Source organism: Plectropomus leopardus, chromosome 7 (assembly GCF_026936395.1).
Source record: "Plectropomus leopardus strain MGB_pleo_1.0 chromosome 7, ASM2693639v1, whole genome shotgun sequence".
Lineage (NCBI taxonomy): Eukaryota > Metazoa > Chordata > Actinopteri > Perciformes > Serranidae > Plectropomus > Plectropomus leopardus.
The window spans coordinates 10,324,708-10,341,380 of NC_142182.1; the positions used below are offsets into that span (position 1 = coordinate 10,324,708).

The 16,673-nt window shown below is 42.8% G+C and overlaps 1 protein-coding gene across 15 annotated transcripts in view; it reads left to right on the forward strand.

Annotated features, from left to right (window-relative positions):
- Positions 1-16,673, forward strand: part of frmd4a (FERM domain containing 4A) — a 133,785-nt gene that overhangs the window by 70,620 nt on the left and 46,492 nt on the right. For 14 of the 15 annotated variants that reach the window (XM_088079887.1, XM_088079891.1, XM_088079888.1 and 11 more), the window contains exon 2: positions 16,448-16,513. In XM_088079887.1, the coding sequence (XP_087936013.1) occupies positions 16,448-16,513 (66 nt within the window). Of the gene's footprint in view, positions 1-12,484; positions 13,057-16,447; positions 16,514-16,673 lie in introns of those variants that run through there. The other variant, XM_088079890.1, reaches the window with a different exon arrangement.

Below are 16,673 nucleotides of genomic sequence, written 5' to 3' on the forward strand. Positions count from 1 at the left end.
CGTGGTGTTTTCAGGCAAGTGCATTTCTTGGATGAGCAGTCTACTGTGATTGCCAGCAGCTCCCCTGAATCAGGACATGCCTGTACTCAGTTCAGGTTGTAAAGTCTCTCTGACTCTCATGTTCAATATATCATCCATTTGTTCTCATATTCGACTGAAGCAGATGTCAGTAACTACACCCATGACAGGCAAATATCCAGAACGGGAAATCTGCGTGTCCTCGCTAATTCCCAGCCTTATTCCTTTTTTCCCTGTTTTCCAGCCAAGTAATTATTGGATGGAGGTTGAAGTTGAACTTGTGACTTCCTACTGAAGAATTTTGATCACTATCCCTGCCTGGCAGCCATCTTTGTTCCTGTTGCCAAAGTCAGGATCTGTATGTGAGAAAAATCCTTTCCCAGAACCGACACAGAGACTTTGGTGATGGGAGGGGTCGAGGGCCAGAAAGGACATTGTCTCAAATTTTTCCAGTGCTTTGTTTATTTTTTTTCTGTAATTTTCTAATTTGTTTGCAACTCGCCGGAGGCATGTTTGTGTTTGATATCCCTGCATAGACGCACATGCTCAAACACACAAACACCCCTCTGTAGATTCTGTTGGTGGTTGAAGCCGTTTACAGTGTCTCCCTGGGGATAAGGTCTTATTTGCATAGTTCGTCTGGAAAACATTTCCACTGCTCCATTCCCAGGTTTATCAAATACCCAGTGTGTGAGTGTAACTGTGTGTGTGAAACAGAAAAAAGGAAGAGAGGCGGGTGGGCTTGTTGATGTCTGAATTTAAGAAAAAGCTTCCTGTGGAGATTCACCAACAGTTCAGCCATTAGAAACAATTTTCTCACCACTCCATGAATCATAAATCATGATCAAAATTTTATCCGTTATTCGTGTTTTGTTGATATAAATTGACAAGTCTCTTGCCGGCTTGATGCACGTTTAAACATTTAAAGCACGACACCCCTCCTTCCTCATGCACCATGTCATCTCGTCACTGTGCACCATAAGCTTCTTAGCCATGCCAGAATCTAATTTCTCTGGTAATGTGCGAATGTGGCGTACTACTTGATAGGATGGCCACTCTCTTGATTAATTACAAGTGTTTGCATGCTCACAAGCTCCCCTCTTTACACGCTTACCACACAAGTCATCCCAAATGAATACTCTGATTCTCTGATTTAAGGCATATCACTGCATAAAAACAGAATGGTATTTCAACTTTGGCATTTCCAGCAAAGCTACAGGGAAATCACATATTATTGTTGCATGACGCACAAAATATTCTCGATATAATCCTTACTGACAGTGTTTTTGATTTGATATAAAAGGACTGCCAGATATGAACACTTTCCCAGATATCAGTTGCCATATTGGAGACTATTCAGATGTTAAACAGGATAAAATACACGGATTGCAACGTCTCGCTGCTGGTTTATTTGGCCAAGGTTGAGCGGCCTACTTGATACATCTGGCTGGTATCCCTCTAAATCCTCTAAGTGTGTCTGAGTTGGGCCAGAGTCACAACTGAATGGCCAGAGCAGACACAATATGAGGTTTTTGGAGGTGGTCCTCTTGTATTGAGTGAAGTGATAGGTTTAACTGTGGCATTAGTGATGGGGATATAAGGGCTTATAATGTTTTAGGTTCAGAGGTTAGGGCCTCAGTATAGAATGGTAATCCCGGGGGATTACTAGGGGAATCTGGTGAATATCTGAGGAAATCCCTCTCAGGGACGCCAGATCCTCTGTTTGTATGGATATTATATCCTCAGAGTGTCCACATGTGTTTACTGAACAGAGGTTTAAAATTTTGTATGCGAGTTAACTTTTAGAGATGAGTGAGGAAATATCATTTCCTTGAATCAAATCTTCACAGTATACAGCCAGAGCCTCCTCTCAGCAGTCATAAGCCCCTTTTACATTGCCTGTTCAAGGCATGAATGACATGTCGTTATTGTGCTTCACCGTTCTCTGTAAAAAGTATGATTATGGAATGAGGGGACAGAGTTATCGATAGCAGAGGTAGTAATAATGTCAAATTGACATCTGCGTAAAAGGGACTGCCGGCAGGATGGGACCATGGACAGGTTGGCGGTGATGTTTTGTGTTATGTGTGCAACCCACCAGCAGGAGATTTAAAGAGCAGCTGACAGCAGTTAGCAGCTAACTCAAAGAAGAAGAACAGCAATCCACAGTGTGGAACACAGTGTACAAAATCATTGACACAGTGCCAAAAAATGCAAATATAGCGAACACGAGTGAATCCGGGGTTGGCTTTAACTTTGGCTGACGGCGCTGTTTAAAAAACAGTAACTGACAATTCCTGCATAGTTTACCTTTAATAAGTTATATCTATCATGATTTGAAATATATGTGAACACTGGAGGACTCCATTTGGGCTCTCATAAATTTTTATTATAAGTCCTTTGATACTGCAAATGCCTCCAAACTTTCTCTGTCTCTCTCAAGTATGTACACCTGTAGGCTAAATTTTGCATGCATAAATTGGATACACATAATGTGCGCATACTCACATACTGTAGGTCCCACAAGCATGTGTGTGTGTGTGTGTGTGTGTGTGTGTGTGTGTGTGTGTGTGTGTGTGTGTGTGTGTGTATTGTGAAATTCAAGCTTTACAGGACCATATCGTACAGATCAAGCTTTTGAGAAAAAACTCAAGCCACTAAAGCTAAAAACTGAACCCATCTGTAAACGCAGCACATGATTGATCAGGTGTATTTATTTATTGAGCAAAAGCTTTCCACCTCGTACCTTCAGATTTTTGGCTCTCCCCGAGGCGAAATGGCCAAATGGGAGACATTCAATACCTTTACAATGACGGGATTCCCTTTGGACAAGAGGAATTGCGCACGCACACACACACACAAACCACACATCCTTGCCAAAGGGCTCTCCCTGCAGATGAGCTGGGTCATTTTTCATTACCCTGGCTCAGAGGAATCAAGTGTGTAGTAATGGAGCACAGTCACATTGAGCCAAAGCAATGGAGGAATAAATCCAGACTGCCGAGCAAAGTGGAGGCAGAGCAGACAGGCTGCAGGGCAGAGCCTGTGGACGGACGTATAGCTCTTTTTCACTCCTCTATCTGTCATTAGAATACCAGTATAGATCCTGGGGGAAGATGAGAGAAAGGTCTGAGGCTGCAGCGTACTCACACTGTCTCCTCCCATCTCTCCATTGCTTCTGTTTCCTTTAAGATGTTGCCTCCATTTGTCTGCTAGCCTCATCTCCAGTTTATTCCCACTTTTTGTCCTACCTGTCTGCTTTCAGACTCTTCTCCCTGTGAGTCCCTCTCCTCACTGCCTTCAGTAAGCGGGTTTCCATTACAGATTTGCACAAAACTAGAGCAATATTTTCGAAATGACGCTAAAATATTAGCAGGTTTATTTCTATTGCAGCCACTGCACTAGCTGTCATTAATTCCAATGAAAAGTGAAGGCGGGTGTAGACATGTTATGCGAGTGATTATGGAAAGGCAAGCCCCTTATACGTGAGAGCGGCCACGTATGAGGAGGTGATAGCCCACAATTTCACAGAGGAATTGTGGATTCAAAACTTCCGGATGATCCTCTCAACTTTTAAAGAGTTATGCGATGCAGTAGCACCTCTTGTAGCGCCTGCTGCATCGTGCCTGAGGGAGCCAGTTCCTACCAACAAGCACACAGCCACAGCATCATGTGACTTATAAAAGCAAATAAAGTGTTTCCATTGCAATTTTGCGAAATATGGCTTTTTTGAATCGCCTGAAACACCACCTCATGCAAGTGTAAAAACATTTTTGCAGTGAATGGGATTTTTTTCGAAATTTACTTGTTTCCTTTCGGTATATTAGGTCAATGGAAACCCGCCTAGTGTTGAAGTGTGTCTTTGTGTCTCTCTTCTACATACCTGTCTCTATACTACTCATACACATTAACCCTCTTACACCACCTGAGCCATTATAGCCTGAGGAGGAGCAGGGCGAGGTATGACTGGGGGGTGGTGAGGTGGAGTTAGACTGGGGGGGGCTGTCTTTATAAAATTGTGAGTATGTTGACTTTATAGAGCCAAATATTCGCTCTGCCATCCAGGGATCATGACACTGTCGTGAGCTGGATTGGATCTCTTTGAGGGAAACACTGCATGCCTTTCTACTTTAAGTTTTTACCCCTGGGTCATACCTTTGCTGTTACAGTGTCTTAACACTGTCTTACAGTGCCTCCTCCTCTAAGTGCCCTATATTTCTGGCACAGTGTGCACGGCGGAGACAGCTAGATCTCCCAGGAAGTTGCCATGACAACTTTTGTTTGCATCTTAGGTTGAAGAGCACCAGGGAGAGAGGCTGGTCAAACATTTATGTGCATGTGTGCCTCTCTCTCTCTCTCTCTCTCTCTGTGTGTGTGTGTGTGTGTGTGTGTGTGTGTGTGTGTGTGTGTCTCCATGCCTCTCAGCTTAAGAAGTAAGTGCTTTTACAACCTGAGAGTTATTATGTGGATGGAAGCTTACTGAGCTCATGTAAAGCTGGTACCTTGAATGATGTTGTTCTGTGGCTGTCTCCCTAATTAGCCTGGAGGGTCTTTGGAGACCCTGAAGGACACCCACATACCCCCACCCCCCCAGACCCACACACACACACACGCAAAACAGAGAGGATTTGGGCACTTTTAACCCAAAACCCCCTCTCTCCTCTCCCCTGCTGTTCTGGTCTCTGGGTACATGTTTAATAGGCTAGTAGAATACATTAGGACTGTCACACAGACACACACACACACACACACACACACACACACACAAACACACACACACACACACACACACACACATAGGAGTTTGCAGACAGGACTGTTTAATATTCAGCATGCTAAACGATTAGTGTGTTTGGTATTCTATCCAGTCACAGGATAGAAGAGGGGGCCACTGGAGTTCAGTACACAGTACCCTTGAGTTTAGGCCAGGAGCAGTGTGTGTGTGTGTGTGTGTGTGTGTGTGTGTGTGTGTATGTGTTTGCTTTTTAAAAACTGAAAAAGAGACAGAAGAAGCAGCAGAGAGATAAAGAGAGGTCAAGGATGAAGATTCATCAATCAACAAGGTTCAATTGGCTTATAGGGACTAAAGGAGAGCACACACTCTCTCTCTCTCTCTCTCTCTCTCTCTCTCTCTCTCTCTCACACACACACACACACACACACACACACACAAACACACACACTGTATACATTTATATGTAGGATACATTTAGCAATGTAGAACCAAATACCCTGTCCTGCGTCATTTTGTCTTTCTGCATGCATTGCCAGGAGTATCAGTGTACACAGGGTCACTCAGGTCTACGGTGATTTCTCACTGTGTAAATTATAGATGAAGAGAGGAGGTGTAGGGGTAAAAGATCCTTCCCTTGTGAATGACCCACACACACACAGACTCACACAAACATACTGAGAAGCTTGATGTGTGCATATCAACCTCCATGATCACTTAGATGTGTTTCATTGATATAAAAGTCCTGAAGACATGACATCACCTCTCTGCTCTTCTTGTTCGGCTACCGGCACTCTGGCTCCCCCTCTCGCTCCTCTCGCTTTGTCCTCTGTCCTTCCTCTAAGGCTACTTAAGTTACTGAATCATATCCATTTCATCCACAGCACAGATTAGATGTTTGGCTGCATTTTCAGAGGCACATACACACAAATATGCTGTACACCGACACACACAGCTGTTGTTCTTATATTGGGTTTATCAACCACTCTGGCCTGGAATTTTAGGAATGTCCAACCCATGTCAGTAAAGTGCAAAGCTGACCAGAAAAAGCAGCGCCTAAAACAGACTAAATCAAAAACCGTGGAAGACAAGCAGCTTGTCCCTCCTTTGGGGAACAGGCACAGTGGAATAATCCCTTTTGGCTATTTTGAATACAGCTCATCCCCCTATAAAAGCAAAAAAAAAATAAAAATAAAAAGAAGTCATCAGTGCAAACCCATTCAAATTGCTGGCAGGATGCAAAATTTGGCCAGTGGTGGCTTGCTCTCAGGCCGACACACTGGGGCGCAGTATCATCACACTGTACCCATGAAAGGTTGTTATTCACTTGAATGTCATCAAGGGAGACATTCGCTGTGGTTCCCTTTTAGAGCTCTCTGTATTAAATATAACTTCTGGCTATATATGAGTGCATGTGCACACGTGTGCATCCATTTGACCCAGTTTTTCTTTTTTTCGTCGCATATTTTTGGTATCAGTGAAACTGAAGCAAACTGTACATTATGAATTGGGAGAGGAAGAGAAAGGAAGGAAATGAGTAAAGAAGGATGTGAGCATGAAACCAGTGGCTGAGCGGAGATTACTGCGGGAAGGTCCGCTACAGAACAAGAAAATGCCCTATTACTCATTGGTACAGTAATGACGGATATTTAAAAGAAACAAGCAAAAGCACTCGATTATTTTAAGGTCAGACAATGTGACCGTTCAGTGGAATTTCCAACAATCAGGAAACTATCACCAACAAGGTGAGGTTGTTTGTCTTATGACTAAAAGACAATTCAAATTTACTATACAAATACAAAATAGTAGCTCTCTGCTTTTCTTTGTCATCTCCTCCCCATTATTTTCCTTTTTCTAACACACAACAGAGTTATTGATCGCTGTTACTGCTGTTGCATGCAGGAATGGGAATCAAGAGCCGATTGCATTTAAGAACTGGTTCTAAATTCTCTGCTCCGTTGAAATGGTATTCCTCTCAGCTTATCAACTCCTTGAATAGAGGTATGTTTTTCTGACAGTGACACCTTGCGAAATAGTAATGTCAAACTTGTGCATCTACACTGCATGAAACCAAAAGAAGTCAAGAAAGAGTAAGAAGCCGTCTGATATACAACCATAGAAAACTGCATGGTTTTTGCCCTAAACTGCATAGGACTAGCATACTCATTTTCATTCAGATATCTTGAGGTCAGAGGTCAAGGGACCCTGTGAAATGGCTATGCCATTTTTCCATTGCCAAAATTCAGCCTAACTTTGGTGTGTTATTCAGCCCCTTTGCTGAGAAGCTAGCATGACATGGTACCACTGGATTCCTCAGGTCTTCTAGTGTCATTTGATACCAATATCATCACTCTAGCTTTGAAAGTCAAGCTGGTACAGCCCATTAGTGTGACAGCATTGTCTCACCGACCACTTACACAATTTAATTTAAAAAAATGTGAAGTGTATACTTTGCAAAGATGTGTAGTGCATTTGCAGGAAGCAACTTTTGTTCATCTTCTGGGACTTTTCAGCATGAGCCATGCCTGATTCCTTTCAATTCAGTGGGGATCCAGGCTTCCCCGTATGCATATGACAGTGAAGTTGAACTAAGGCAGAGATGGATTTATGTGGATTCAGCACAACTGAAGTGTGGATCACACAGAGTCTGCTATAAAGCATGATTTCTGATGTCTTTATTGTGCCTACTGAAACCCCTCACAGCTGCGTTCCCTTTTTAGAGCACCTATGTAGTATTAGAAATTCATAAGCATCTCCGTCTGTCAGTTTTAGAGAAAGTTGTGAAAAATTGTAGCTGAAACATCTCCTGAGAAACGGAGAAAGATTTTTTGGTAAAGTCTGGGAATGGTGCTTTGTAGTAAAGCGGGAACAAAGCGGAGTTGGCTACAGAAATATCTCCAGTTTGTTTGAAGTGCCAGTGTGTTTCTGATTTTAAAAACGCCCTAACTGGAACCACATTTCGGTCCCAAAGTCACTCACGGGCAGGGAGGGTGGAGTTCACACACACATACACTCTCACACACACATATACACACACTTGAACAAACAAAACAGATCTCTCCCGGTCAGTCGTTGCTCTAGACATTCCTGGCTGCCTTTCCATGACCCTCCCTGCTCCGTCTCACTCTGCTGCTACAAGAAGTACTGGATGGAGAAGATGGATTTGGCCCTGCTATTATTTTTCCATCAGGTTTTCAATAAGCCTTTCAACTGAAACTGTAGAGTATTGAGAGCCTCGGTGTGTTTTGCTGAATCTTGTGTTGTAACCTAATCCGCACCACATGCAGATAGTGTTACATTAAAACTGACGACAAGTCATAAAGCCTATTCAGCTACAATGATCTCAGCATCATAAATCACCGTAGGACCGCTTGTGTCAGACCGCGCTTTCTCTCAAAGTGACGTGTTTAAGAGTGTGTGTTTGTTTAGTCTCCAGAAATAGCGGATAGATGCAGACAAAGACAGAGCAGAACAGACAGCATGGAGCGTGTGTGTGTGTGTGTGTGTGTGTGTGTGTGTGTGTGTGTGTGTGTGTGTGTGTGTGTGTGTGTGTGTGTGTGTGTGTGTTTGTGTCAGTCTTAACTGCCTACCGCAGCGTCCCACAGTCAGGGTTAAAGAGATTCTCCATCTTGCTTCAATTAACCGCTCTGCGCTGTTTATATCACATTCCACCAATATAGGTTACCTTTTCCAACACAGACCATCAACCCTGTTCCCCCGCTCGACCCTAAAACCTGACTCTAATACCCACCGCCTGTTAAATCCACCTCACCCATCCAGATCTTTCCCCTTTGGAGCCCTTCTCCTTAGAAATACACCAGATCAGCACCTCATTACAACCACACCTCAGCCCAGAATAGATGCCCACTGGCTCCATAACAAGGCTCTGCCAGGGCCCAGATATGTCACACCTACAAGTGTTTCTCACCTTCTTGGAAACACTCTCCGTAGGTCATTGAAAGGTGACCATGTATAGAGAAGTTATGGGGCATCGGACAAAGAGGCTCACTAAATCACAGCTGTTTGCTATTGTCCCTTCCTGCCTTGCTTCCTTGCTTCCTCTCTGGCTTTTTCTGCAAATCTGTCTTCCTCTCGCTCAGCCGCTCATATTCATTCCAAACAGGAACAATCATTCATAAACTCATGTAGTTAAAGTGTTCAGGATCTTCCTACTGCAGCACTCCTCTTCTGTCTTTGTCAGTTTTACCCCCTTTCCTCCCTCTGCCTGCATTGTCCCCTCTCTCCCTCTCTTGCGCTGGTCAAACAACGGGGTCCTTGTGATAGCAAACGGAGGAAGCTACCAATAAAGGGAGATATGTATTTAACCAGAGAAAGTGAAGGAAGGACGGGTGTATGTATTAAAGCCAAAGAAAGAGTCATCTGGAGATGTTTAAGTTGGACAGGCCAGTTTCCGGTGTCTGGAACAGGCCAAAAATATCCAGAAACAGAAAAATCCAGCAGGGAGGGGAAAGGATACACCTCCTCGTTTCTCATGTGACCTTCTACATTCAGCAAACTAAGCTGAATTTTGGGGCCTGCAGCACAAGCTATGGTAGCAACAAAACTGTTCAAGCCAAGCACATTAAATTTAATTGCATCTTCATATTGCTTAATGTCCAGGAGAGAGAGTATTTCTGATGAACCCTGCAAATTTAGGACTATAAACTGCCTGTCATACTTTAAATATGGTGCAACTGCAGTGTGCTCCAACTGTAGGCTGTTTATGACACGGAGAAGTTAAAATAGTATTTAGCAGAGGTAAGGACTTGACTCACATGATTTGGGCTTGAGTCACAATTTTGATGACTTTAGACCTAACTAAGACTTGCAACTTGACGTGGACTTTATCAGCAGTGGCTTTTGACTTCACTTGGACTTGAGCATTTGAGCCCAAAAAAGTATATTAATTTCAAAGTGTGACAGATATCAGTTCATTTTTACTTCATTTCCTGAACAAAATAACGTCAGTGCTATTTATCCCCAGCAAGTGATCACTTCATTTCTCAGATGATCCACTTTGTTGAACCAGCCTGTAGCATCCAGTCAAGTTGTAGGAGAGAACCACAAGGAGCTAACATTATGTTACTGAGCACCGGATGGGGAAAAAAAAACACAAAAACAACAACAGATGATTTCATTTATGGATAAAAACTATGTGGTGGTCAACAAAAAATGCATTGAAATTTGTAAATTACAGACAAAAATGCAACAACATTCACAAACTTGCTTTAGCAAAAAATAACAAGTTTCAAAATGCATTCATGATTTTTTTACAGTTTATATATTATTACTCCAATGTTAAAATGGCATTAAATTTGGTGAAGAGTGCATTATGACTAGTGAAGGACTTGACTCAAGACTTGGGTGGAAAGACCTGAGACTTACTTGTGCCTTGCAAAACAATGACTTGTTCCGACCTGTGGTCTTTAGACAACAAATAGTCAAGTCTCCCTGATGCTGACCGCCTAGCGGAAGTTGTACTACATATCCGTGCATACTGTACATGTGCTACATGTGGCCTCAGGCTGTTTTCATAGCACGAGGATTTCGCATGTTGTAATACAATAATAGAGAACAGACTAGCCTACGCTTGCCGAGTCACTCAGAGACTCTACTGACAGTTGGTATAGGCTTAGCCCTGCCTCCACACCACACGTTAGTATCTATTTATGGTACCAAAAACTGGACTGATTTTGTTGTATTAACAACTTGGAGGTTTTAACGGCTGCTGCTCCAGCTGCACAAGGTGAACACAAGTGCCCAATTTAGGTCATACAAATAAAACAGAGTGAGAGAGTCAGTCCAACGGCTGCAGTGGACTGAAGGCCAGAAATCATTCAAGCGAGCCAAACCTGAGAGCAAGGAGATGTGTGTTTAAAAGAGCAGACAGGAAGTGACAAGCTGGAGAGAGAGAGAGAGAGAGAGAAGCAAAATCTGTTATTTTGCTTTGGCAACAATTTCACAAACATTCATGCCAATAAAGCTGATTTGAATTTGAATTTGAATTTGAAAGAGAGAGAGAGATGGGACGCAGGGATGCAGAGGTCTAACTGAATCTCCTACTTTTAGCAGAACCATTTAACTATTTAAAGCCTAATGAACTCTCTCAAAACACACAACTTAGCAATAATTATAATATATATGGGAAAAGGGCCCATCCATCTCAATATATTAATTAAAAAAAGAAAAGAAAAAAATAGCTTTGCCTCGCAGCCATGCACTACCATCTGAAATAGTTAATGAATGTAATAATAATCATAAATATACAACAAATTTCCATTGTTATTACTACCTGTTCTAGTATTATGGTTTTGCATGTGCTTTCTTTCCGTTATGCTGCCTCTGTATTAGAGGTAAGATCGCTGAATGGAGGGACAGAGTTGTTTTGTCTTTGAGCCGTTAACGGAGGTAGTGACGGTGCTGAATCGAGGTCTATGTAAAAGGGACAGCCGGCAGAGCAGGATCTTGGGGGGGACAGGTGTGTCATTTTGACGGCGTGTTATGTGTGCGACCAACTGCAGGAGATTTAAAATGCAGCTAGCAGTTAGTGGCTAACTCAAAGAGGAAGAACAGCAGATGTAAATGTCTGCAAATTGGGAAAACAATGAGATTCAGGAGTTCATGAACCTCTAACCAGAAGATAAGATCAGCTGCCATATATCAGAGAGGGTTAATGATTGTTGTTAGTATGATAATGCAATTGTTATTGCTTATATATAATGAGGTGTTATGCGTCAAATTTGAGTAATACGCTGCTTTATTAAATGACGTGTTTAACGAAGCTCCAAGTGAGGATTAGAATATGCAGTTCACATAATCCGGTCACAATTAATGTAGGCTGCATTTTTTTAGACGATCCACTCATCGCTAAAAGTGTATGTCATCTAAGAGAGACATTAAAAACAGATGGAGTGGTCAAAGTTTTCATATAGAAATTTAAGGTGTGTTGATGCATTTGGTAACATCACAAGTTAACGTTCCACCTTGAAAGTTGGTGGCAGTCGACCCAGTGAATTAAATTATTATTTCTCAGTCTACATATGCTGCTAGAGGCTTCAAAACATCCTTACATTTTATAGTTTACTAATGTATGAAAAACTTGTCACAGTATGAACAGCAGTTAAACCAGCCACAGCTCTGTCATGAGCACAGTGTTGATTCTCTACCAATGAATGGACTGCAGCGTCACATGCTCCACCAAAAATGGGGATGGTGCCAACTATACTAAAGATACCATCCAAAATAAAAGCATACTGAACTAAGCTGAACCGAATCAACCTGGTGGTGGAAATGCCCCAAAAGTTTCTGACTCCATAACCCCAGAAGGTTGGGATGCAGAAGGTGTCATTTGAAAAAGCCCCCCCAAAATTGTTTTTAAAAAAGGAGATTACGGCCCTGGCTTGGCATACAAATGTATTGCCGACGTAAGTCATTTGAGGATAGGGTCTTTTAAGGGAACAGCGTTTCTTAGTAGTACAGCTGATTTAATAAAGCAGGCGGGCTGTGATCACTGCTCATCGTTATGTATCAGCAGTGCATCACTTGTTTTAAAGGCAGCAGACTGTTTGTGTGCTCTGCAGACGCAGATGTCTGTTTGGGTTTGTAAGCACACACGCACACGGAGGGAGAGAGAGCGGGGGGGGTCTGCAGTTTCTCATGGCTGTGAGCTGCTGCTGCAGAAAATTTCCCCTCATCTCCTCCTCTCCCCGCCCCCACATCTTGCCTCCATTATTCCCGTGTTTTCGAAGCAACTCCGATGACAGCGAGTAACATAGCTGGCAAGTGAAGGCAGGCTGGGTTTTAGCCATTTCTTCCGGTCGTCCCCCTCGGCTGCTGACCGGTGGTACGGTCTCCTGCTATCCGCACGTTCACACACCGTTTGTGCACGGTGCCGGTAGCGAAAGGGGGGTTTGGTCGACCGGGACTAGCCCCGTGAGAAGCTCTCTGCCTTCGGAAGGAAGAGAAAGAAGCCAGCCCTGGAAAACGCTCCACGGTCGCCGTTAATTAGCGCTCTTTCTTGAATGGCGGAGATAAAACGTGTCCGTGGTGTTTAGAGGAAACAGAGAAGATACAGCGTAACCGCGTCGCTTGTAACTAACGTTAACTAAATGGTCACTAACATGGATGCTGATGTGCCTCCTCCCCTAGGCCGGCCGGGAAAAGGGGTGTTTTTTGACGATTTTCTGGCAGGCACACGACTCGTTTCTTTCTGGGATTAATAATTTCAGCTTTTAAAATTTTATTTCTCTCCCTCTTGGAGTCGGTTTTTGTGTGGGAAGCCTCGCAGGAGAGCGTTTGTTTGCAAGGTAACTAGTTCCTGCCGTCGCCAGCACTGACCACAGCATCACTGTCAACTGTGTTGTTTGTGTGTGCGTCTGTAATTTTGGTGTCAGCTCCAGGGGAATAATGAAACGCTGTGAACATGGCTGCTTTATGCATTGTGCGTTTTCATCTCTTGTCCTTTTGATTTCACTGGTTCATGCCAGTGACTCAGGCCTGTGGATGCAAGTTAGCCAATTCAAATGTGACTAGTAATGGGTCAGAAATGTTGGTGGATTACATAGAGCATGAATCACACCAGAGCAAGGGGTTGTTGCTAGTGCCACATGTGTTTCCAGCCCATGTTTCACTCAGTGCAGCTACATTTTAATGCAATGTTTACAAAATACAGTAGATGTCAAGATGCTGCAAATGTATTTAGTTGTTGTGTTATGTTGAAAAGACTGAGAGAACTATCTGTCTCATTGGTGCAGCAATATTCACATTTTCTATTTTTTTTCAACCGTATAATGACAAGAGCTATTCATAGCAACTTTATTACATTTGGTTTCATGGTGGATTGAGACTCAGCAGCATAATTCCAATACCACAAGGTGAATTTAGTGCCTAAAACCAATAAGCGTATGTCTCTGCCAGATTGGGCTGCCTAATTTTAGCCTCCAGGCAGTGATTTGTTACCTTGACGTTAAGGTTTGTGCTATTCCCAGGTGCCTCAAGCAGAGTGCCAGTTAGAGTGTGTGTACTTGTGTGTGCATATACACTGTCTGCATTGCAGTTTTAAGTATTCTGCAGACAGTAAACTAAAGTAAGATATTTGGCCAGTGAAGCTCAATACTGGAGAAAGAAATTTTGTTTAGCCAGCAAAATATTGTCAAAAATGAGATATTTGCTACAGTCTAATGATTTTGCACCAACATCTGATACACTTGAAACTTGAGCTGCAGCTAACAATTATTTTCATTGTTGAGTAATTTCTTTTTTTTAAGTTGTTTAGTCTATAAAATCTCAAGATAGCTGTAAAAAAAAAAAAAAAAGCCAGAAAAAGCCAACTGGTGTTTCCAAAAGGCCAAGAGGATGTCCTCAAATATCTTGTTTTGTCCACAACCCAAAAATATTCAGTTTATGGATATAGAGGAGTAAAAACTAACAAACAAAAACCTAGGCAATGTTCCAGTTTGAGAAGCTGGAATCACAGACTTTTGACTTTTTTTTCTTAAAAAATAACTAAAACTGATTGATTATCAAAGTAGTTTGTGAATATTAGTTGACAACTAATCGATTCATCAGCGCAGCTCTGCTTGAAACATCTCAGGGTTGGTATACTACTTTTATTTTCTTGTAATTATGTTTGCACCACTGAGTTTCTAGTTAGCCGTAATTAAAATCACTGTATACAGTATAAACACAGAGAGTTTTGGAAAGGTAATGTAACAGGAGGGCGGGAGAAGAAAACAAAAGCCAATGTTGGAAAATGTGTGTGTGTGTGTGTGTGTCACTGTGTGCACAGGTGCACCCAATCTAAACCCTCTAACCACAGGAGATCAATGGTTAGTGGGAGGGTAAACCAAACCCTTCAGAGTAGCTAGAAGCCACACACACACACACACACACACACACACAGTAATCATTCAGCAGAGTTCACACAGGGATGAGTGTTGAGACACAACTCTGTCACTCCTCTCCCTCTCTTTCTTTTCTGTCTTCAGCTCTTTGCTAAACTTTCACCTCCAACCTGCCACCTGAGTGCAAGCTGGCGCGAATGGTGAGAAAGTATGTTACACTCATGTTTTGGATACACCCTTACCAAATTGCAGGAGCCTCAGGTGGCCAATATGATCCCCCTGGTGAAGAGTCACAAACCGGTTACGCTTGTGCTCATGTTTATGGCATCTATGTTTTGGAGGGAGTTCTCACCAAATGTTTGACAATGAGGCTGTCTCACCCCCTTTTCTCCCTACTCCTTTTCAAGCATTTCTTACCCCTCCAAACACCCACACACCTCCCCCTGGTCTCCCTCCCCATCTCCCAGATGTGAGGGAAGTGTGGGAGGAGCTAGGGGGTGTTTGTGTTCCTCAGGGTCCCCGCTTCCTGCAAAATTGGAGAGAAACTCCACATGTGCTGAAAACACCAGCACACACACACACACACACAAACAGACACTAACACGCTGAATACTCTGGCACAGTGTGTACATCTTTTCTTAATGTTTGACTTTATTTCTTGCCCTGACTTAGTCTTGTATTCATTTGAATTTTATCATGCACTGCAGCAGCAAACTTTCAAACCAGTTTGGAGAATTGGCTTTGCTTTGTCGGTCTTGTTTGGTTTAACTTGTGTGTATGAGGCAGGTATTTCCCACAGTTGACTGTTTCATCATTGCACCTGCTTCAGTGTTTACGCCTGAACTCGGCAGACGGATATTATCAGTTTTTTGCAGCTCTATTCAGAAAACCTTGTATCAACAGTGCAGACAAACACTGGAGTGAACATTGTCAGCAGGCATCTTTCCTCATTGTGGTCACTGTAGTCCACTGATGGATAATAGATTTCCTGCTTAAGGAGGAATGCCAGAAATGTCAGTAAGGAACAGAGTAGTGCAGCACGCTGTCTCTATTGGCCTATTGTGTAGTTAGCTCAGCTAACCTTGTTAAGACTTAACTGAGATACCGCATGCACACTCCAAGCTTGCCATACAGCACATGTCACCCATGCTAATTGATGTGGGATGCATCGCGTTGTTTGGTTTGTAATAGAGATGCACTGATTGATCAGCCAGTGACCGGAATTGGCTGATTTTCAGCTTGATCGGCTATGATGGGTGAGCGGCTAGTCAGTCTCACATATAGCCTATTCTGTCCAGGTCACATTTACATGCATGTGCTGCATGATGGTTCATGTCATACACACAGCAGCACAGACAGTGACTCAATATTGTTACGCTCTCTACAGTCTGATCTCTTTTCCAGGTCGTCAGATAACGATGCTTTTTCACACCTCCCTTGTTAGCAACTTTTCAGATCCTCTTGGTGCCTTTATTTCTAAGAAGCAAGAAAGTTCACACCTTATTCAGACCATTAGGGAAAAAGTCAGGGGCAGGATACAATGATGTTACGTGACAGAAGGCCGTGTAACCTGGTGCAGTTTTGGAGAAAAAAATGTAGTAATCAGTGTTTTATAATGGAAAAACAATAGAAGTTTTATCAAAGAAAAGTTACTACATTGTTCATGTATGCTCTCAATTAAAGTTCTTACAATGAAAAAGGAAGTTAGTAGTTTGTTATTAGGAATTTAAGGGTATTTCTGTCTATGTTTTGGATCAATGGAGACCTAAAGGAATGCCTGCTTTTGATCTGTAACAGCATAACGTGTAATAATTTATAAACAAGCATCTCTTATCTTTTTGTCTCATTTTCACAGATGACAGAGGGGAGGCGGTGTCAGGTCCATCTCCTGGACGACAGGAAGCTTGAGCTCCTTGTACAGGTGAGTCTCATCCTCTCGCGCCTCCTTGTCTTTCTTGTCTCTCTCTTTGCGGACTCCCATTTCCTTCGGGCGAGGGAGAAGAGATGTCTGGTGTCCCAAAGGGACTCAATTACTGCTGACCAAGGGGAATTTGGTCAGCAGTACGTGACTCTGCTGTTTC